Source organism: Eleutherodactylus coqui, chromosome 3 (assembly GCF_035609145.1).
Source record: "Eleutherodactylus coqui strain aEleCoq1 chromosome 3, aEleCoq1.hap1, whole genome shotgun sequence".
Taxonomy (NCBI): domain Eukaryota; kingdom Metazoa; phylum Chordata; class Amphibia; order Anura; family Eleutherodactylidae; genus Eleutherodactylus; species Eleutherodactylus coqui.
Genome location: NC_089839.1, coordinates 195,057,936 through 195,081,821, shown reverse-complemented (window position 1 = coordinate 195,081,821; position 23,886 = coordinate 195,057,936). Strand labels below are relative to the sequence as shown.

General features: G+C 42.9%; 1 protein-coding gene across 5 annotated transcripts in view; it reads right to left on the bottom strand.

Moving 5' to 3' along the window:
- Nucleotides 1-4,057: 4,057 nt before the first annotated feature.
- The window catches only part of SETD5 (SET domain containing 5), a 116,526-nt gene continuing 96,697 nt past the window's right edge, over nt 4,058-23,886 (bottom strand). For all 5 annotated transcript variants that reach the window (XM_066596730.1, XM_066596729.1, XM_066596731.1 and 2 more), the window contains 9 exons: nt 23,581-23,823; nt 23,216-23,345; nt 17,845-18,095; nt 15,637-15,693; nt 13,979-14,461; nt 11,237-11,532; nt 10,763-10,896; nt 9,272-9,351; nt 4,058-8,476 (listed from right to left, as the gene is read on the bottom strand). In XM_066596730.1, the coding sequence (XP_066452827.1) occupies nt 7,925-8,476; nt 9,272-9,351; nt 10,763-10,896; nt 11,237-11,532; nt 13,979-14,461; nt 15,637-15,693; nt 17,845-18,095; nt 23,216-23,345; nt 23,581-23,823 (2,226 nt within the window). In that variant the 3' untranslated portion in view covers nt 4,058-7,924. The remainder of the gene's footprint in view (nt 8,477-9,271; nt 9,352-10,762; nt 10,897-11,236; nt 11,533-13,978; nt 14,462-15,636; nt 15,694-17,844; nt 18,096-23,215; nt 23,346-23,580; nt 23,824-23,886) is intronic.

Below are 23,886 nucleotides of genomic sequence, written 5' to 3'. Positions count from 1 at the left end.
CCAGTGAAGGGAAACTACCTTCAATGGGAAACAACATATCGCACAGCATGAGTGCGCCATGCGATGTCTGAATTTCTCACTGGAAACAATGGGTGAGGCGTTCCGAGGGAGCACCAAAAGATAGAAGATGCTGCCATTTTCAACCTCGCTGTGAGGTGGGGGGGGGGGAGGCAATCGCTCATGTAAGGCCATTCAAGAGAATGGAGTTCGTGTTCGTGCGTCTTGCAAAGCATAAAACTCCAATGAGATTCTCATCCGTGTGAATGAAGCTTTAGGGTGTATTTACAAATGTGATGTTCCAATCCCAATTACAACATGGACAGAACTTGCATGGGAAAAGATCCCATTCACATGAATTGTTTCATTCACACAAGCGATTTTTCCCTTGGACCGATCATCACAGTTTGAAAAATCCCAGCATGTCCTCTCTTTGGGAGATTGTCCTCCAAGAACTACCCATTATTTTCTATGGGAATGTTAAAATAACACATCGCATTCATGTGATTACAGAAGAGTGCGAGTCGTTTTTAAAGAATTTTACAATTAGAGGCACGTGATTTGTTTCGCACTTGAATGAAAACACATGAAAATCATGGGATAGAGTTTTTCACCGACCTGAATCAGAGTCACCCACGTGACTAGTCTTTGGGTAGCTTTAAACGGAAGAACTGTCATCAGAATAATTGCTCAATCCAGAGAATTAACGCGAGTGTTCAGTGTTAACACGGCCACCAACAGGATGCCCAACCATAATTCATTCACTAAATATTTCCTTGTAGCTCACCCCAAAAAAGGTACTGGTTGATTATCAAACAGGCAATATGTCTCCCAAGGACCAGCCAATAAATTTGCAAGTGAACATGAACAATGGCCGTGTGTAAAAGCATAGGAACAGTCATTCATACGCCAACTACTCACCAGAGCCACTATTCGAATAGTTGTCCTGTGTAAACCCATCCCTCAGGAAAACTCGTCAAACATGACCTGAACTACGCAGAACCTCCATCTTTTGGATACTCTGGGGTCTCCACAGCTTCTGTGTCATCACTAACATAAAAGCCCAGGCTGCTTTTTGTCTCTCACCACACAGTAGTACCATCAAACCCACTTTCTCTCCACTTTTTGGTTCGCAGACTTCAGCTTCTCCCCTTAGCAATGTGCCTGACCCATATCCTCCCCTTTAATCAAAAGTATTCCGATCCAGACTCTTTCCTATGCTTTTAGTACAAGACATTCTCTAGTGAACATTATCCACATCTCACCTTCTTTCAAACACTTATTTACTGTTCTGTCTTCTACAGAAACTAAGCAAAGCTCTGGAAAGACTCAGAACCACCATTAATTCAACACTGTTACAATGAACACATTTCCCATGTAGTCGCTTTAATGAAAAAGTTTCCAGTTTTCCCGATCAGGAGATCCTGCTGTGAAATGCAAAAGTGTTCTGCTGAGACCTCCATGTGGCTCAGTGCATGGGCACGTTGGCAACTACATCAGTCTTTAGTTTATATTGGTGCATGGACAGCATGTGTACATACAAGAATGGCCTACCGAGTTGACAGATGTTGACATATCTGTATATTGAACTGCAAAAGCTTATAAGTGTGGGGGTGTTGTATTTGACATTAGCAGAACTTGCTTGTGTCACAGCAGGCTCACACGATCAGCAATATCATAGTGCTGATCGGGGAAAACAGAAGACTTCTGCCAGCAAGTACATTAGAAATGTATTCAGTGTGGTAAAGAGTTGAATTAAAGGAAATCCTGACCAGGTCCATGCTGGACACGAGATGGGGATGCCTGTTGCCCCCTTGGAGGTTTCACTCTTGAAACTCTGTGGCGTTTTATAATAAACACACTTTGATGTTCGACTGAGCTGACATCCAAGTCATGGGGGCAGGCCGCACCAGCCTCTCCATGTCTGCTGCATGAAGACTGACAGCTCCCTATACACAAAAGGGGATTTTAAAGGGGAATACCCCTTTATGGCCACTGACTATTCAATTAAACTTTTGTTTATGTAAGAGCCAATTTGAGAACTAGGAAAAGTGCAAATGACTATAAACCTAAAAGGTTTTCTGCTGAAAAAGCACTCTAAAAGTAGTAGCTCCTAAGGGGGCTCACTTCCTTCTAAGTTGGTCGGCTAAGGCCGGCTGCACAAGGCTGGATTTGCATTGTGGAATCCGGAGTGGGTGTCTACCTCCGGATTCTGCAGCAAATACCTGCCATAGTATGCTATGGAGAGGCGCTTTTTTCCTGCACACGAGCGGAAATTAATTGCGATTTCCCGCTTGGAGGAAAAATTGTAGCATGCCCTATTTTCTATATTCTGCGTTGACGGCTTCCATTGGAGTCAATGGAAGCCATCTGACCCGCGGGGTTCTTCCACAATTGACATTGCGGAAAGGTCCCAGATTCTGTGCCATTGCTAGGTGATTACATGGGAACTGCAGGGGTTTAAAGAATTTTAAAAAAACACTGTACTGCGCATGTCCGACGTCGAGGCGTACAGACCATCCACAGCACAGAAGAGAAGTAAAGACCGGTACACGCGGACAGAGGTCATATTCTGCTGCGGGGTACCACATGCGGAATCCAACCCATTTGTGTGCAGCTGACCTAAGTATTTTCATCTGAAGTCCATCTCTAGTAAGAGATACTGGATGCGGGGGAGTGTGTGGTCTCAGACCACCCATAGAAGTTATGGAAAGGAGGAGGGGGGTGGCTTCTGCAGAACAAGAGAGCAGAGACTCACAGACTATGTTATAGCTAATTGTACTTACCGTGTCACAACAACTAGAAATCACATCTACCCTGCTCAGTACTTCTGTAGTAGGCCGCCTGCACACTGGCATATCTGCATTGAGGAACCCGGGGCGGGGCGTCCGCCTCTGGGTTCCGCAGCAAATACCATCCATAGTATACTATGGGAAAGTGCTTTTTCTTACGACACCGAGCCATCCGGACCATACGCAGCACAGAAAAAAAACAAAAAACAGGCATGCAGGGTCACCGGCCAGGCACAGGGTCCGATTTTGGTGCGGGATTCCACATTCGGAATCCGTCCTGGTCATGTGTAGCCAGCCTAAGGTCTTCTACGAAGCAGTTACGTATGAGGGTGTGCTACAGAGAGATGCAGAACATACACTGCTCTTTTCTTTGTGCACAGTTTCTAGAGACTGCATAGCAGTTAGCGAACACCCACCAGCTTGAGGAAGACCAAATTAAGAAACCTTTACAGCAAGGAACTATTGCGAAGATAGTTGTTCAGAAAAGATGCTGAAGCGTTTGAACATTCATTTGTTTTCTTTCTCAGAGTTTTTATTGTTCATCTCCATGCAGATTCATTAGCAAGTTGCTTAAACGGATCATCGCTGCGGAATTCGTGGTTGGACACCTGTCATGAATTCCGCAGCAATATCATTCCATAGACATGCCACGTTAAACGATTGTCCCTTGCACATGAGCGGAAATCAACTGCGATTTTCCGCTTGCGGGGAAGAATCGCAGCAGGTTCTAATATGAGCATAAATTTGCACGGACGGCTTCCATTGCAGTTAATGGACGCCATCCGTCCCGCAATATTTCCGCTGTGAGCACAGTGGAAGTATCGCTGGAAATCACGACACTGCCCAGCGCGTTATGCGCTGCACTGCACATGCGTGCTGGCAGAAACGCTTGTGGCGGATCCGGAGAGCCGAGTATAGGGTCTCTGGGGAAGTGCCGGGTCTGATTCCGCTGGCCGTGGGTGTGAGGCCTAAGTACGGACTGTAACTTTACACCAGATGGCTTTTAATCAACCAGCAACTTTTTTAGGTGAGCTGAAACAAAAGGACTAACTAGTGAGTTATTGCATGCCACCCTGTTGGTAACCGTGCATATATGGTACATTTATTGCTTGCATTCGTTTTTATTTAGCGATTATTCAGATGAGCGCCCCCTGTAAAAGGTACCTGTAGAGGGGAAAAGTGGTAATAAATGCAATATACAAGTCATATAATGGCCAGATATTCTTCTGAATCCACAGGAACTCTTTAAAAACGACAGGAGACAAAACTCAAGGTAAGTATTTTATTATCAAAATTATTACATCTCTTCTGAAAGATCAAATGTTACATCGTTGTGTAAAAACTCCACGTGAGTGATGATAGCGGTAGGCTCCTTTCTCTGACCTCGGCCCACGGACCTATCTTTATAAATGTGCTGCCAAATGCAAAAACCATGTCAGCCATTATGAGGCATTTGGCCGCGTCACAAGGCCTAGCAGAAAGTGGAGGCTTGCAGTACAGACCCTGTGATGTTTATACACACATAATATACAGTATACAAGACCCAAAACAAGGGTGACGTGATTTCCATCCCTAACCAGTCTCACAGTTGTACAATTGTGGAAATAAAAACAGGCAGTTTTCAAATGAAACATTGGAAAAAAGAATAAAAAATTAAAAATCACCAAAAATTTCCTTAATTTTGCTTCAATTTTCTTATAAAATTTCATAGAAGGGAAACGTGATTGCTAATCCAATGGGCGATACTCTATAACAGTCACCAAATGAAACTGAAATAGGAAAAAAATAAAAAATAAAAGGACAACTGCTGATCAGAGACCTGGAAAGAGAGAAAAGAATGGATGGGGAAGGGAAGGGGGAATTGGAGAAGGTAAAGACTCACAGTATCATCTTATCGAAGAAGGAGTCCGTGTAGCACCGTAGATTATAAGTTCCGTATTTCTTGCTAGCATACAATGCTTAGAACCGAATAGAAAATTAAATAAAAGCATCTGCCAATTCTTAAAGTAAACGAGTCTGGGGGAGGGCGGTGTAACACGTCTTACTTGGTGGGGTGGCGTTACTGTACGGCTCTAGCTTATATCCACCCCAAAGCAGTAAAACAAGAGTACAGCAAAAAAAAATAAAATAAAACAAAACATAAGTTTTGAGTACAAATGTCTGACGCTTACATTAAGTTAGTATAGGGAACAGAAGCGGCAAAATAAAACCTTGATTACCGTATTTCCAATGTTTTTACACAATATTTCATTCCGCTTTTTGATTTTGAAACTGGAGGACTAATGTTTTTATTTTTTGACGCCGAAGCTTGAATATTTGCAAATCTAAAATACTTCAAGTAATTTACTCTTGTGTACATGATTAGGGAAGAAGATTGAGAATACCGAACTGCCTAAATATCTCTTCTGGCATGTCACAAGATAATGGTAGAAAACCGTTGAATTGAACCCTTGAGGCGCAGCTCCCTGTAGAAACAGAATCCCTCCATTGCTGCTCATTACTGTCACCTCAGTTAATGCTCCCATTAAAGCACTGCTGATATCTGGGGGGCTCTAGAGAAAGTGCTGTCAGTTTTCTAGTGACAAATTTCCAAGTGCAAAGCTCAACTCACAATGCAAGAAATTCATTGAAACTATCCAAGATGTTGCAGAGTATACACGAGTGATCCTAACCTTAGGTCCCGAATGTCAGTGTATACTATCTGCTCCATCTTATCAATATAAATAAGAGAACACACAGTACTCTCACTGTTAGCAGAGGTTTATAGGAGATAACATGCCATAGTAAGAACCTGGCATGCGAGTCTCTACTACTTGTAAGACATACACTGAATGGCCACTTTATTAGAGCCCCAGGATTGGAGCTTCCCTGTTTGGAAATTATCACGTGACTTCAGAGGGCTGAATGAATTAAAAAAAATAAAATAAAATCACGACAAGTTTTTCATGGATCAGTTTGTGTGAAAAATCCAGCGATCTGAGCAACTTCCAGCAAGGCCTGGTCATCGGTGCTAGACTAGCTGGGGCCAGAACTTCACTGCCTACCTTGTGGGGTTTTCTCGCGCAGCAGTGTGGAAACTACGGAGAGTGGTGTGATCAAGGAAAGACCTCCAACGAAATGGGATCCTGTAGAGGGAAACAACTCGTCACCGAAAAGGGTCAAAAGACTGTCAGGAATTGTTCCGCCCATTACGTGCTGCACAGTCAAGCAAACTGCAGCTGAATCCAAGACTGGTCTGAACGCACAACTTGTGGTTCCAACAGCAGACAACCAGGTCCAACACAAAAGCTGCTTAAGAAAAACGAGCGTCCAGAGGGCAAAAATTGTAAGCTCTGTTGCACCGTGCTGATGGGAGGGTCATAACTTGACGCAAGCAATGTGAATAGATGAACTCTTCCTGTCAGCTAGTCAGAATAAGCAGCAACTACAAGAAACTTCCTGTCCGCAGGGGCCAATATTCCTGCAGAACAATTACATTACCTAGTGGAATGAACACTCCAATGAATTGCTGCGATTCTGAAGGCCAAAGGAGGTCCAAAGTGCTACTAGATGGGGTCTTTAATATAGCGGCCATTCATTGTAAGTAAACGGTTACACGTTAAGAAAATCCGCAAAATAAAAGTGATCAGCATTTGCATTTGGTTAGAGCTACCTGACAGTTATGGGAAAACAAATCCAAATCAGTCAAAAGTGGCCGCCTACACTTGACTGAGGTGACCATAACCAGCAGTCAATGCAAATACTCAGCCACTGCCGATAAATGGTCTCCACATGTTACGCCGCTGGGCTCCCTGCCTTCTAAATGCACGATAGAAAACAAATATTTTGAAACAATAAAAACAAAACATTTTTTCTTTTTTTTTTCCATAGAAAAATATAGATATCATTATGGTGTCAATTACTATACAGCATAGTACAATGCAGCATTTACCTGGAACATGAAAATCCTGTGTACAGTTGTTACAAGAGAATCAAGCACATTTATGTACAGCTATCTGCCTACCGTCCATGCTCAGGGCTACGCAGTACAAGATGTAGCACTGCTTCTGGTTCATTCATGGCAGATCTGCTCTATATTTACAGCAGCTATGGTAACTGGCCCATCCAGAAGTTGGGATTAAAAATAATAAAAAAAATTTATAAACTCAACTCTGCAGAATCACTGGTGTACACGAAAATGACACAGAACAACTGTTGCCAGCACTGGAATGCCTACGAGAAAACATGGAAGCCAGATGTTACTGAGCAGCTGGATGCTGCCAATTTCATGCAGATTTCTGGATTTTTAACATTTTTTTTAAACATTTTTCAAGCTTATGAATCAGTGATTTATTTATGACACAGCACCTTACAGCAGCGTGCCCAAACCTTTAAGCCCGCGGCTTTCTGAGTACGCTGGGACCTGTAGTTTTGCCACAGGTAGAGAAAGACAGGTTAGGCAACGCTGCTCCAAAGCCAGTTACTACACTGCTCTGCCAAGATCTTACACTTCTCCTTACCTAAAAATATAAAGCTGGATCCGTAATCTAACTTCAGATATTCTCTTCAGATGTCGTCATTCCAATCTGTAGTGGTGGAACCAAAACAGGAATGGAAGGACAGATCTGCAGATGTTAGGAATGACTGGCCAGAGTATGAACGCAGCATTCCCCCTTCCTTAGGCTGAACTCTACCCCCTCCCTCTGCCTGCACAAAAAAAATAAAATCTGTTATAACCTGATGCTACAATTTTTTAGGTGCTTCTTTAAATCCCTCCCTTCTCCCCACCCTTATAATTCATCTTTAATTTTAACCATTTATCTTTTATAATTAAATCATATAAATGTTGTCCTTACTGCACAAGTGACTACAGGTGGTTTCTGGTGATACGGAGAGAGAGAAACCGAGTAATTGTATGATTATAGATCTACACAACTTTTTCATTAATTTTGTTGATTTCCCAAGACGTTTTTATTTTGCTTGCAAGGTGAGAGGTGTAGAGTGAGGGAAGCCGATGTGATCAGCAAATTTAACCTCCGCCTGTTTCAGTCCTAGACCGACACACACCGGGTCCCGTCAGGTGCAGGTCTGAGCCATCTCTAGGTCTAGGCATGGCTTAGGGATAGTGCTATCCTGTTCTTCCCTCTGTAGCAGTCCTAGGAAAGGCCAGTCTGAGTTTTTACTCCTGAGGCTTGCATTTGCTGCAGCCGGTATTGGTGAACGCCAGACCCGCGTTGTGAATAATGCTGCGGACTGGACACAGCAGTTATCCTGGAGCCTGACACGGTTATAGTTCTCGAGTCTGATCTCGACCCCTGTGGGGTGGAGGAATTCGTAGAAGCCCCAGTGCTGGCTTGTGAGTCTGAGGAAACAGAGTCTGTCCTGAGCAATTGGGCTGGACTTGCCTCCCGGCTGGGGCCTCGGTGTTGGAAGCTTTTCCTTGGCGGACATGTTCCAGCATTGCTTCCGTATTGTTGCTGGCTGTTGTAATACCCAGAGCTCTGAGCAGTGGGAGAGTCTGTGGAAGTAATATGGGGAGGACTTGAGAAAGAAGAGGAAATAACAGAGGACTCAGTGTGGCTGTGTCCGGTCCTCTGAGGTGTCCTATAGGTGTAGCCACTAGGCTGAGCTGTGGGTCCACGGAAAGGGGATGAATTCTGGGAGAGGACGCTGACTGGTTCTGATTGAGGACTGTCGCACTGTAGGAACTGAGGAGCAAAAAGACAATTGCATTACTAAAAAACCTAAAAGCACGAATTAAAAGTCTCTAAGGGTTCTTTTTATAATGAAACATAAGGATTCAGATTATTGCTGGATTGTGCAAAAGGATGCTAAGCACTGCCAATGATGAACGATGATTTGTTCGCTTATCGTTCGGCATTCAGTTTCAGCAGGCATGAAAATCCAACAACATTGGATTTTGAATGAATTACTCTTGTGTGAAAGCACAGGAGCGATAATCGCTGGGACAGCTTAAAGCCCCATATACACGCAACAATTATTGCTCAAAATTCATTCAAACAATGGCATATGAATGATAATCGTTGCGTGTAACACTGCCATTGTTTACTTTTTGGCTGAATGATGATTTTAAAGGCGAGCTTAAAATCCATTGTTCAGCCGGAGAGTAGATAACAGGGACTGCATGCTGTGTTCTCAGCAAAAGTCGGAGATTACATTGCCTTCAGATGACAGCCCATAGGAGAACAAAGGAGCTGTGTGCAGAGCTCAGACTACCTGCTGAGCTCTGCAAACAGCCCTGGGAGGCTCATTTAAATGCAAATGAAGATTATAAAGTGTTAATTAATCCACATTAGAGTCCATTAGCACTTTATGCAAAACGATCGCTAAAACAGTCAATCTTTCAATCGTTTGAAAGATGGTCTTTGCGTGTAAATGGACCTTAAGCATCCGACAATCGTACCATCTTAAAGGTCCCTAAAAGTGAATGCCACCAATTCGATTTACAAATGATATATTATGCATATAGAGGACTAAGTTACCGGATAATTATATCTAGATGGGCTGTAAACTGTTGGTCCTTTAGAAACAGCCATGTTCAGCATCTCAGGATCTCCATCTTCTGTACAAGAGAAAAAAATGTAAAAAGTTTTATGAAAATTTGATTAGATAAAAATGGTCCTACAGCAAAAGGAATATGTGAAGTTAGGGAAATCAGGTTTAAAAAGGTATGTTAACACCCAGACTTCCATTTTTATATCAATCCAGTTCTGTTAAAATAATGAAAGCAGTAGTACTTCCTCGTTCTCAGACCCGGTGATCCAGCACTGCAGCCCCGCAGTCCACTCGTTCTTTGCTCTGGCACCACCTGACCACTGCAGACTGAGGTAGCAGTGGTTGGGTGTCTTTCTCGTGGCATATCCAGACACGGCACCTGATCTTATACTCCAGGAGAATGGTATTTTACCGCTGCAAACTCTGACTGGTTGCAACTCAGGTGGTAGCAGTTCCACAACAACGATTGATCAAATTAAACAAAGTACCATAGGACTGCAACGCTGGAACCGAGTACAGGCAAGTACCTCTGCTTTTTCGCTGTGTTTGTGTACAGAGCTGGAAGCATAAAGCTCTGTACACTTTGCAGTGGCCCAGAATAGCATTGCAAACAGTTCCTGTGCTCTTAAATGGGAGCTGTGCCTGCAATACCATACTGAGCCACTGCACAGTATATATTGAGCTGTCCCGGCTTTCAGCTCTATACACAAACAACTGATCAGCGGTGGTCCCAGATGATGGAGCTCTGTTGATCAGATATTGATGACCTATCTGGAAGTCAAGTTATCAGTCATTCAGATTCAGACAATCCCATAATGCTGGGACTCTCAGGGATCATGAGAATGGCCCACTGGGGAGAATGGAGCAGCAGTGTGGATGTATGACCACTGCTCTATTCACTTCTATGCACCCAGGCAACAAGCCCAAGAGAGTTGAATGGTTTAGTGGTCATGCATGCACCTCACCATTCTCTCAGATGACTTGGGGGAGTGCTGTTCTGGTGATCCCTGGTGTTCCCAGGTACCAAACATTTTCACCTATTTCTGAACAGGTGATAAATGTTTTTTGTTGGATAACGCCTTTAAAAGGAGATTTACAATCTTACAAGGTCATTACATATTAGTTTATGCCATTAATTTACGAATGGTGGGAAACTGAACTCTAGGACCCCAACTAATGCTGAGGATGAAGGGGCCACAGCAGTGATTTACAGAGTCTCCTTCTAAATTCACAGCGGTTTGGGGCAATGCCCCATGGCAAAAATTTTTTTTTTAAAAAATCAGTAAAGGTGATGCATTGCTATAACAGTGCAAGGAACCCTTCATTGTCAGGATCGGTGGAGACCCTGGAGGTCAGACCCTCACTGCTCATAAAGTGATGACGTACATTAGCGTCATGCCATTACTTTAGAAGATGGTAACATCCCTTTAAACAGTAGTGATCAACTGAGGCCCAAAGATTTTAAAAGAACCTTTTACCTGACTCTCTGTCCAGACTGCTCTCCCTTGAAGGTGACACTTCCCCTCTTTGCAACACCTTAACTCCACTTCTCAAAACCCGCTCCAGGAATCCCTGCCCCTCACGTAGTCGCTCTACTGATGTTGGAACCATCCTGTTAATAAATAGGTTTACATAAAGTCATAAAATCAAAACACATTGCATTTTGTGTTTGCCAAAAGACCTGCAGAGGCATAAAAAATATCCTAAAAACAACACACTGCAGCCTTCCATCTTAATTAGACGATCAAATCAAGCACTTATGAATCTATATTGTCTACTGAATAATGGAATAGCCAGGATCTGCGGGAACACAAGGCTCAATGAGAGAAATCAGAGGCAAGCAATACGGTTTTGTCTCGTGTTAGTTTGTATATACATTCCCATAAAGCCTACACAAATCAAGTTATAGAATAACGTGACACTGTGTTGGTGCCAAGTAAAGCTTTCATTACCATCTGCTGCTGATGCTCTCCGTTTGCTTGCTGTGGGAAGAAGAGCTGACTGTTCTTTCCGTGGGGCTAACGTCCTCAATCTGAGGCATGGAGGGGTGAACAGGAGAAGAAAAGCCGCTTGGTGGGGAAGATGGAGCTTGAAGCTGCAAAGCACTTGGCAAGTCTGTATCAGAAATAGATCCATTACTACTCTGACGTGTTGGGGTCCCAGCACAGCGTATAATGTCCCCGCCTGGAGAAGACGTGACTTCCTTGGCTTCTTGTTTTCGCTTTCGATATTCTAACAACGACACCTTCTGCGAGGAGAAGAGAGAGTCATAAATCGAGGAATATAAGTGTGGTGCAACAAAATTCGTGATCTACTAGAATTCACATTGTAAGGGTTTTTTGCAAACTGAATTAAATGTGTTTCAATAATTAGAAAAATATGGCTGTCCACTTCGCTAAGCAGCCCATCTATTGGCTGTGCATGGTATTGCAGCTCAGGCCTCTTCATGTCAATGAAGCTGAGCTGCAATATCAGGTACAAACCATTGCTAGGTGTAGTGTGCTTTCTGGCGAAAGGAGCAATGTTTCTCTAATCCTGAACCACTCCTTCAAGGAAGCTGCCAGTGCTATGATAAATGATGGATAAAATAACGCATTCTGCAGGATCTAGTCCAGAAGAAATAACGCAACACAGGCATGAGAAGACAAACCAAAAAGGACTTGGGCTCCTGGGTTTTATGCAGCTAGAAGGGTGACTGCATTTGTCTTGGCCAATATATTCGCACCAAACCATTCAAGGGCTTATTTACAGGGAAGCTGAGGGAGCACTGTGCTCATACTGGAGCTCTCAGCTGGCTTCATATCTACAAAATTTAATTTCATCATGGATACCGCCACTCTTAAGCAGAACCTCAACAATGCTGCCAGAGTTTTTAAACACATGCGTTTCTGCCAGAGTTTAGCAAACAAAAAAAAAAGTCACAAAACTGGCGCATGTAAATATATCCTTACAGTAGAGCTCCTCAGCATAGTCCATTCTACACTTCCAGAAAAGCCACTTTTCTGTTGACAGTACTGCAGACACAGGGGCGCACACAAGCAGATCTGCAGTGTGAGAACCCCACAGAGGAACAGTCCAAAACACATGACCTGGGTTGCATTGTATAAATCCAAAAAAATAGTGTTACATTAGCATTCAAAGTAAAATCACAGCATTTTGTGTAAGATGAAATTAAAGCAACCCTCTGGGCCTGGACAAACAAAGATGGCCTACCAACTGCCTGATGCATACTGTGCATTAATATGCATTGGGAGTCCAAGGGCGGATCGGACCAGGATTCCCGCAGCGGAGTTCGACCTGGTGCCTGGCCGGCGACCCCAGCTTACATCCCTGCTAGTCGTCTCCCCTGTGGCGAATGTGCTGGCTGGAGCACATGTGCAGTACAGAGGACGTCGTGCCGGCGCTATGGTAATGACGTGGCTGCCGCAACTATTCTGCAATGAGGATTGCAGAATGGGCGCAGGATGGACAGCTTCCATTGACTTCAATGGAAGCCAGCTGTGCACAGCCAGCACAAAATGGCAGCATACTGCAATTTTTCCGTTACGAGCGGGAGAAGAAACAAAAAAAATTAAAAAAATAAATAAATTAAAAATTAAAAAAAAAATTAAAAAAAAAAAATCACAATCCATTTCTGCTCGTGGGCAGGAAATTGCATATTCTCATAGCATGCTATGGGCTGAATTTGCTGCAGAATCCAGAGGGGGAATTCTGCTCCCGATTTTGTAATGCAAATCCGCCCGTGTGCAGGAGGCTTAAGACACAACATACTGATTTGACTGGCCAGAACTAGTTATGTGGACAGCACTGGTTAATCAAGGCAGGTGTAATGTCTTAGACTAATGGTGCATACTAACACACAAGGGGCATCAGATAGTCAGACAAGCAGTGTAGCCATCTTTGTTTGTCCAGGCCCAGAGGGTTACTTTATACGGCCCAGCGATCTAGCACGAGTATTCATCCAAACCTTTGTTTGCCTGACTGCTGAGCCATTTAAATGTGCCAAAGAACAAACGACAAATGAGTAAATGTCTATTTGTCAGTTGATTGGCTCATTTTGGCGAGGACAAAAATGCTCACTGGTTGTCCGCATATCTCTAGCCATGAAACAGGAAGATGTGCAGCCAACCAATAGCAGCTGTGTAGGGACGAATGAAATTGGAAACAATCGTTGATCCCCATAATGCAAATCATCTGGCCATGTGAAACAGTCAAGCACTGACCAACATGCTCAGTGGTCGGAACTGGCTGCATGGGCAGGTGACCTGTGTGTGAAAGGACCTTTAAACATCAATATTAGCTAATAAAGTGAATATCAAAAACTGACCAGAGGTATAACTGTAAAAACAGACTGTACACATGACTGCCTTCTTCAATAACATGCCTGATCTCATGGATGACAAGATCATAAACTGGCATTCGTTGCCATGCAGACACTACTACTAGGGCAGCCACTTAGTGGCCAAGATAATATTGTGGCCAAAAACCACACAGGCATGCAGTTTTACTGCAATGCAGTTTTCAAATTAATGGCCTCACAGTTCCGCAGTTACAACTGCTGTTTATAAGGTCATTATCAATCACGCATGTCCGCACAGTTTTTGTCTGCATCTTAGAAATGCTGAGTGGCCACGGTCTCATAAAGGATGCGTAATTGCATTACTAGTAGATACATTATTTTTTATGTCTGTTACCTTTTTCCTTTGAGGTTGATTTTGAGGAGATGATCTGATCCCCTCACAAGTCCTTTCACTACAAGGAGACATAGATCCTTGTGCTGATTCTTTCAAAAGTCCAGGAACAGGCCTAGTATAATAGGCCTCTACAGGAGAGCCACAGTACATATCTGATTGGGAAGGCTTTCTTTCCCCCACTAGTGGGGACCCACGTAATGAGCCATCAGCCCGAGGCATTGCATTCAAAGGGGAGAAAGCATACATTAAATTGAACTCAGTCCGGAAAGTCTGTTCCGACGTTCTTAGCAGCGTTGACCCTTCCCCTCCTTTTCCTAAAACATTGACTTCTGATGCGCCACTGTATGGTAAAGACGTGCTTGGAGACTGAGAAGCAGGATCACTGAGAGCTGTGCCGATGGTAGATTGCTGTTCCTGGCAATTCTCAATGGATATATCCAATAAATTGGCTTTTGGCAGATCCGTATCAGTACGAAGACAAGGCTGGAAAACGAAACACAGACGGAACAAAATCATCTTTTAGGACTCAATAGGGGCAGTACTAATAAATAAAGTTATTCCCTATCCTTAGACCATGGGATAACAAGTTGATCCAGGGGGTGTTGGACTGCTAGGATCTTCACCGATGTCAAAGCTCCCTGCATGAATGCAGCGAGAGTGGGACATGCACACTGTCATTCCATTCATTTCAATGAGCCATCAGAGATAGTAGAGTTCAAGCGCTTGGCTATCTCTGGCAGTTCCTTTAAAATGAATGGAAAAGCTGTGTGCATACTTGACCACTAGTCATGCAAACACATTCGGGTCCCCTATTCTCAGGATTGGTGGGGCCCCAGAGGTCAGACCTCCCCACTGATCAATCATTCCCTATCCTGTGGGAAAAGACAATCTGATGAGACAGCCCCTTTAATCTAGTCTGACACTAAAGATGTAGAATAATATTATGGTATGCATCTTCACACACTACTGTCCTACACAGAAGTCATAAATGATCTGAACAAGAGATACGAGAAACACTGGGAGTCATGTATGGTATGACATGGAATAAAGAATCAAATCCTAGTCATTTACACAAGACCCCAGTGTGTCAGTGAAATCCATTTATCTACTGAAGACCCAAATGATCAACATCGGAGTGTGTTAGTGTTAGGGTAGTGGTCGGCACAGCCACCATGCTGTGGGGTTGTGCTAGCAATGTGGCCAACAACTCCACCGGTGATCTGGCATTGTGTGGCTGACTGATGAACTGAGTCTTCACTAGCTGTTAGTTGTTTCACTGCATGGTTTTAGGCAAACCGTACAGCTCTTAACAACTGACAGCTAGTAAAGTCTTAAAGAGGCTGTCCCTCCGAAAATATTGTTAAATCCAGCCCATAATTATCAGATTCTGTTTTGTATTTCTACTTATCACAAAATGTTTCTATCCCCAGATATTCCAAGACGAATGTGAGAAGAGCGCCACCTCCTGTTTCTATCCTGAGATGTTCCAGGACTAATGTGAGAACAGTGCCACCTGCTGTTTATCCACAGATATTTCAGGACTAATGTAAGAGGCACTGTTCGATCAACTAGCCTTATGTGAAGAAAACTTTAATACATGATTTCATTACCCCCCAGCTTCCTCACATATCCACTAAGTCACACATTGAGATAAGTACCTCGGGGGACAGAGACTCAGGCCTGTGCACCGGGGAGCTTTCAGGGGAGGAAATGTTCTAGAAGGAAAAAGCAAATTGTTATTAAAATTTTTAAAAACATTCACCGCAAAGGAAACAAATGTTTAGCCAAGTCATTTAAAACGTAGATCATCCAGCATCTATTAAGGGCCATTTACACGGGACGATTATTGTGCCAAAAAATGCACGATAATCGTTACGTCTAAATGTAAAACATCGTTGTCCATTAGCTGCTCACTTTCCACCAGCAAAAAAATCATCACAGGATCTCTGATGTCTCGCTACGTGGAAACACTCCCCGCTTCACATACAATGTGAAGCACTGAACGAGAAGCCACAAGAAGTCAGCGTTGCTCTGCCTGTCTCAACACTCTGCACGAGCGTCAGCTTAGCAGTGATGTCAGCACTCCTGCAGTCGTATAGCCGATAGTCGTCCCATCTAAATGAAGAATTAGGCTAGGGTCACACAGGGCGGATTTGCCGCGGTTTTGCCGCAGCAGATCCGCCCGCGGCAAAACCGCCCGCGGCCGCTAATCCCGGGATTAGCCAGCCGTGTGGATGAGATTTCGCAGAAATCTCGTCCACACGGGGACGGCTAATCTGCTGCGGTAAATCCGGTTGAAACCGCGGCTGCGGCCGCCGCAGCCGCGGTTTCAAAGGAAGCGGCATGTCCATTCTTTGCTGCGGCCGCGCTCTCCTCTATGGGAGCGCCGGCCGCAGCGCGGCCGCGCGCTTCAAAGCCGCCGCGGCTCTCCCGTCGGAAATCTCGCGGTTTTTGCTGCGGCCAAACCGCGAGATTTCCGACGAAAATCCGCCCTGTGTGACATTAGCCTTAGTGTACACCCTTCGCTGTGATAAACCACATGTTGCAGAGTTTCTCAGCCCGATATTTCGCTCCTCCATGTGCAGTTAGGCTTAGGCCCAATGTCCATGGGCGGATTTGATTTGCAAACATCTGCAGTTCAAGTCGCTCATAGGGAAGTATGGGTGTCCGCACTTCAATTTACACATGTGGATTTGTTTTCCGCATTCCGCATGCAGAAAATAAATCGCAGCATGCTCCATTTTAGTGCAGATTCCATGTGGTAGGCTTCCATTTTCCGCGGAAAAGCAGGAGTAAAAAAACAAAATAATAAAACGACCCTGTTCTATAACGTCCATATGCCCTAATGAAGTACCATCTTTAAAACACATGACTAAGCTTCAAGAACCTGCAGTTTAGAAAGTGTACAAGGACTTGGAACGGTTTGTTAGTTTCTGAACCTAACGTCTTATGACTAAAGCCTAATGTAATATCAGTCAGTCACAAGGAGTTCATCGCCTTAGGCCAATTTCACAGGGGTGAGTGCGATATCGGGGCTGTGAAACTCAGCCCAATATCAAGCTGGCCAACGTGCAACGTCCCCACGCATGCAAGGCGTTTGTGTGTTAATGCCTCGCATCCCTTCAAGGAAGTATCGATCTACCGGCGCGGCTTACGGCCATGCCGGAGGATCAACAACCATTTCCCATTGTTTTCAACACTTTTGCTGGCCCCATTGAAAACAATCGGCAAGGTGTTCTGAGGGACTGCCCAAAAGAGGGGACATGCCGTGATTGGTCCTGCACTGCGGGATAAAGATATGGGGGTGGGGTGTGTGAGAGGGGGTATAGTTCATGTAGACGACCCTATTGAAAAGCATGGGGTTCAGATTTGTGCGCCTTGCAATGCACAAATCTCACACGATTTTCTTGGCCACATGAAAGCAGCCTTAAAAGGCAATTCTGATACAAACCCTTTATCACCCATATGATACAAGTTTGTTTGGTGAGATTCTCTCCGACCAAATTCCCAGCGCTCCCGTGAACAGGGATTCCCCCCCCCCCCCTCCCCTCTCTTCCTGTCACTGTGAGGTCATTTCACCAGCCATTCCTCCACCACATAACAGTGATATCAGAAAGAATGAACAAGTGACTTAGTATGCATCGCCGCTGCTTCATTCATTTCAATGGGGCTGACAGAAATTGCCAAGCACTTGTACTCTATACACACTGAAGGTGAATTGAGCGGCACTGTGTTTGCATGACTGTCACCCCATTCAATCTCCTCCTCACTGTACTGGATAGGTGATGAGAGGTAATTCTGGTACAACTCCTTTAGAGAAATCAGGTTACAACAATCTAAAGCATACAGAACAATTTGTTCTTTACCTCAAACTGTAGTGGAGTATTACAACGACTAGTAGCAAGAGAAGGGATGGGAGAGAACATAAGTCCATACGGATATCGGGATTCCTCTTCACCAGGAAGGGAAGAGCTGGGTGTGGTCTGCATTGGGCTCAGAGAGTCTGTTGTCACCGAGTTAAGAAGCGCAGGGGGGAACTGCACAGGACTGGATAACATTGTCGAATTTTCTTCTAGGATGTATTTCATCTTCCATTTTTTAAAGGGAGCTGTAAGGTCTGTAAAACAGAAAAAAAAAATCATAAGAGAACCAGTAATATATTCCGGGTCAAATATGGGACAGAAATAAAACAGTATTAAATCAGTTTTCAGCTCTCCACCACTTGTATTACCCAACTACTGAAGGGATGACCCAACTATGCATTTTGCATAGAGATTATACGACCTCTAGACCTAGTAAGTTCTAGCCGGGTTTCCCTGACGTCCTAGTGCTACCGCTTTTCGGACACATTTTCTCATTTCCTAACATTCAGGGATATTGGGCTCGAAGTCTGAAGTTTTTCATCGACTATATGGGGGTGTCCATTCCTGATGATCCCAAACTATGTCTGTTGTATACAAAACACGATTTTCTTTCCTAGGAGAGCCGATAGTCCATTTATTACTGAGGTTTTGTTTTTAGCCAGGAAAGTTAATGCAAAATTCTGGTTGGCTGAAACAATTCCCTACCTGAGTGACTCCATGTCCTTAAAAAGGACAGCTTTTAAAAGTAGAAAAGCAGAAGCTAGATTTCATAAGATGAAATTTGCAGCAGCAAAATCTGTGTGTCTCATTAAATGGGAACATGCACTGTAAAACTATGTGTGACATCACTTCTTGATGCAGAATCCAAAGTGTTTGAGACTGCGCTGCATGTAAATCCACAGCTGCAGTGATGCTTAGATCAGTGCTTAAATGTAGATTTCTGCTGTGTCTATAGCAAGGGTGTACATATAGCCTGGAGGTCTTCTAAGGCCGGATACACACGACTATTTGGCTGCGAAAAACGCATTGAATAGAACCCATTGATTGCAATGGGTTCGTTCACAAGCATGTATTTTGCATGCGCAATTCCACTGCTCAAAAAATATTCAGCATGTTCTATTTTAATTTTAATTAAATTTTAATATTTGTGACCGTGGTTCTGGGTTCTGGGTTCTTTTGCATGCAAAATAAGTACAGTAAAAACGCAGCTGTCTGCGCATATACGCAATGCCCAAAAAAAACTGTGCAAATACGCATGTGAATTCGGCCTTAGGCTGAAAGTTGATCTGCTGTAATAAGGGTTATGAAAGCATGCTCGTCAGAGCTTGGCAGAGGATTGTTTGTACGTAGGGTGGTCGCAGGGCATATGGGAGAAAAAATTTCCTTGCAATGTCTTTTGGGGGACCCTTCTTAAAGTTGCCAAGTGGTAAGAAAATGAGGTTCCTAAAGTTTCAGATCAGTTGGATAACATTAACCCGTGCCTCACCAACCTTGAAGTCACGATTTCAGGGCATTTTTGTTTATATAGTGAAAAAAAAAAGTGGTAAACTTTGTCTAGTTTTTTCAGTTTTGACTTTCAATCAAAATGGATTTAGAACCTTTGTTTTCCAAAGCAGCAGCTAGCATGAGTTTTAGGCCCCCTATCCACGGGCGTTGCGGTATCCCGCCCGGGAGCAGGAGCCTGCAGACGGATCTCCGCAGTCAGTCTACCCAACAGATAGGCTGACCGCGGAGAATCGCGGCAATTCGCAGCATGCGGAGAATCGCTATGATTCTTCACTCGTGGACAGGGGAGCGGCGCTTTCCATAGCAACGCTATGGAAAGAGTGCGTTGCGTTCCCTGCGGCTGGATTATCACTGCAAGGAACGCAATGTAAAAACGCCTGTGGAGAGGCAGCCTAAGGCATAAAGACAAGATTTTTTTGTTTGGGTACGCATATCATCAAATTACTAGTAGTAAGTTACCATCGAATGTTCAAGTGTTGCAAAGTTTGTTTTATAATACGCGCCAAGTCAAACTGAGCATCAAAGAAGCTTCAAGACTTACTATCCAAGAAGTATTAAATTTCTGGGAGAAATCTAAGATTCCAACAAGACACTTAAAAGATTGTGTTGCAAAGCTTGAAAAACATTATGAACAGTGGAGAAAACTGCAAAAAAAAGATGCTGGCAGAACTTCAAGTGCAGCTCAAAATGAAAAGGTGGAAGCCTTCAAGACAACCCTTGATGACCTTTTCGATATTGCTCATCAGGATGCACTCATCAATACTACTGAAGTAGACAGGGCGTTGTTACTCCAGAGACAAAAGGGAGGTCCTGGCTGCATGGGAGGAGTTGACTTAAGATTTGTGCAAGTGGAAAAACTAAGAAGAGAGAAAAATCAGCTCAGATCGCAAGATTGGAAAAATCCCAACAAGTAGGTGCGTTTGCTCTCTTTTTAATTTTTCCTTTCCACTTTTTTAATCTGTACTTTAACACGTATTTCAGACATTTTTAATTGAATGTCGTTTTATTAGAGGGGAGATTCTAATAGGCTATTTTTGCGTTGTTTATTTTTCAGGCGACAAACAAGTAGACTTAGATTTTCTTCTGAGCAGCTCATCAGAAGACGAGGAGACAAGATAAATTTGAGGACATCCCAGGAACACATCAGGAAGAGTAGCCAAGTGCAAAGAAAATGAAATACTCGAGAGGAAGTAAAGAAATTACCACCAAAAAGTTGTCGTCATTGTTGGATAGATGTAATATGTCGGACAGGGACGCAGTGCGAATTATATCAGCTACTGCAGAGGCGTTAGGTGAAAATGTAGACATTTTAGCCTTAAGTAGGAGTATAGTGCAACTTCATAGACAACATTTTCTACAGGAAAGAGTCCAGCTAATTAAGGCCCCCTGTCCACGGCAGTGATTTCGCCGGCTATGGAAAGTGCCGGCCCCGTGTCCACGAGGAGGGAAAAATTGCGATTCTCCACTCGCGGCCAGCAATTCAATCCGATAGGCTGACCTGCGGAGAACCGCCTGCCGGCTCCCGCGGTTGAGATTTGCCGTGGGATACCGCAACGCCCGTGGACAGGGGGCCTGAAAGTAGGTTTAAAAATTCTGATTTAGAGGCTGTTTTACACTGGGATGGAAAATTGCTTCCAAATATTTTGAATAGAGAAAGTGTAGAGAGGCTAGCTATTCTCATTAGCTGTGGGAAGAAGATCAATTGATCGGACTACCTCGGCTTGAAAATAGCATGGGGATCACTCAGGCAAAAGCTGTATTCTCTGAAGTAGAAGAGTGGGGGCAGTTGAAAAAAATTTGAGGCGATGTGTTTGATACCACTGCTGTAAACACGGGTCGTATCAGAGGAACATGTGTTCTGTTAGTACAAGTGTATGGGAAAAATCTTGTATACCCTGGCATGTCGTCAGCACATTTTAGAAGTCTTGTTAAAGGCAGTGTTGGATTGCAAAATTGGCTCTACCACTGGCCCTCAACCAGATATTTTTAAGTTTCAAGCTAAGTGATCTTAGATAGACAAAAAAAATACAAAAGTGGTATTGACGATAAATATATTAAAAGCAATAAATGATCCTGATGAGATTCCAAGCTTTCTTTTAGAACTAAAAAACGGAGACTGGTTCATGGAAATCTGTTTTATTGGCCAGATAAATGACTGTGGCGACAAATGGAAACCACTGGATTGTTATATAAATTCTTTGTCAAAGAATATAATATTTTTTGAACCATAAAACAGCAGCAGCCCGGGGATGACTAAAGAATTTCTCGAATTAGGTTTAATTGTTTGGTAATGTACTACTGAAGAAGAAACGTCTTTCAAGGTACCTGGTGCCATTCATCTGGCTAGGTGGATGGCCAAAGCCATTTGTTCAGTAAAAATGTATATTTTTTGGGATCAGTTTCCTTTGAATTATGTGGAAAAGAATGGAATACGCCAAATTTGTTTGTTTTTGTTGACATTTACGTGAAAGCTTCGCTTAATGCCCCCAAGGCAGCTATGGCCCCCAACCAGGATTTGCAATTGTTAAAACTGATAAAGAGGTATCAGAGAAAGCAATAGGCAAATTTATAAAAATCACCTGTGGTATCTAAATTCAGAACAAATAGCATTTGGGTTTTTTGATGAAACTTTGAAGGATGAAGTTTGGGAAAAAATGGCTCTGAAAGGAGCTTCTTGAGAGCAGTAGGTTCAAAAGGAATTAATGACAGAAATGTAAGGACACAACTCAGCCTTGAAGAAGCACATTCACTGTTGATCAAGGAAATAGTTTTTTGTTTTTTTTTATTTCTCCTCAAACTTTAGTGTTTTTTGGGGTTTTTTTTTAAACAGTTCAAAATTGCAACTTCTTTCTTGGTAAGTGATCCGAGTGTTTGGTTTGAAAACCCTGATTACTTGAAAGGTAAAATGATAGTAGAAAAGTTAAAGGTTGTAAATGACACAGCAGAGAGGGGGGTCAAATTGATCCAAGATTTAAATTCAAAGTATTACCAAAAACTAAGAACGCCAGTTGTTGTTACAAGTCGTAGCAGAATGTAGGAAACATTACCCTGATACTGCAAAAGCCGCCCTCTCTAAACCTCTTTAAGTAAATATTCTATTTCTTTTATGTTTGTTAGTTAGTACAATACCCTTTAATACTCATATTCTTCTATTTTGTAATAAATCATTTTTTTGTGTAATTCACATTTCTTGTAATTAATCAGAGTTTTGTTGTTCTCATACTTTTTCATCATGGGTTTGTCAAAATTTTTATGAAAACACATTCAGTACCATACATTGGCTGTTTTTCGATTATAAACACAACAAAAGAAATTGACATTAAAATCAGAGATAACGGCATGTAGCCATGAACTTGAGTTTTCAGGACATATTGATTTTAAGAATCCAGAACACGACCAGCAGTGAAAATGTACTATCATCTTTAAATACATGAATCATAACTAAAAGGGGTTAAAGAAATACTTCTGGACAAGAGCATCATCAATAAAATGAGACCATGATCAGGTTTCTAGGACAAATTGTTTTCATTTTATGGGTGAAGAACTGATTTTTTTTAAATTTGGACATTGATTTTTGTGACCACCCTTCCAGACATTTTATGCTTGCCATTTAATGTATCTTCACATATCAGATATATTGATTTGTAGTACCGTTCCCCCCCCCCCCCCCCCCCATCAGCTTCAATCATATAAATGAAGTTTGACTTATTATATATAGATGATGCAGAAACTCCATTCAGATCTATAGAACAGACTTTCATTCCCAGAAATTGCAGCAAAAATCAGACGTCCGAGTAAGACCTTAGGTCCCCGATAGATGACCTGGCTTATTTGCTAGTATTCCTATGTGTAAAATACATTCCCATACCTGTATTGGTTCCACTAGGATCATTCGAAGAGGAGGTGTTCTCGTTGCTTTGGTATAAAGGTTGGGGGTTTTCCTGGACAGAGCTTTCAGGCTGTGAGAAGTCATCCTCCATGGCTTGCTTAATCCAGCGCTGGGGTCAGAAATTAAAAAAAAAAAAAAAAATGTAATGGTGTAACTGTGGCATGAAATAAATATTGCATCATGGAAATAATCCTTAAACTTTTACAAATTATAAAACAGCTTGATTTAAAAAAAAAAAAAAAACACAAACTTACACTTATATAGCAAGTTAGCTTCACACAGGACATCAAGTGATAATTTAAAGGCAAATTAAACTAAACAGATAGGAAAAGAACTACACTAACCTTCTTACATGATCCATAAGTGCCATCCACCTTTGGAGGTCTCCTTCGCCTTTCTGGCATATACGGAGACACAAAGCGTATGTAGTGTTTAGGAGCGGTGCAAATGGATGGGGAATGGGATAGTCCAGGGAGCATGTTAAGGGTGGTTGCTAAAACAGTTGGGTCTGTAGTAATCCGTAAAGGGTGATCAATGGGACAGTCCTGCTTCTCCACCTTATCATTTAACCACTCTGTAACTAGGTACTGGAGAAGAAAAAGATACGATCAATTTCCAAGTGGTAGTGGGGATACATTCTAATTAAGACA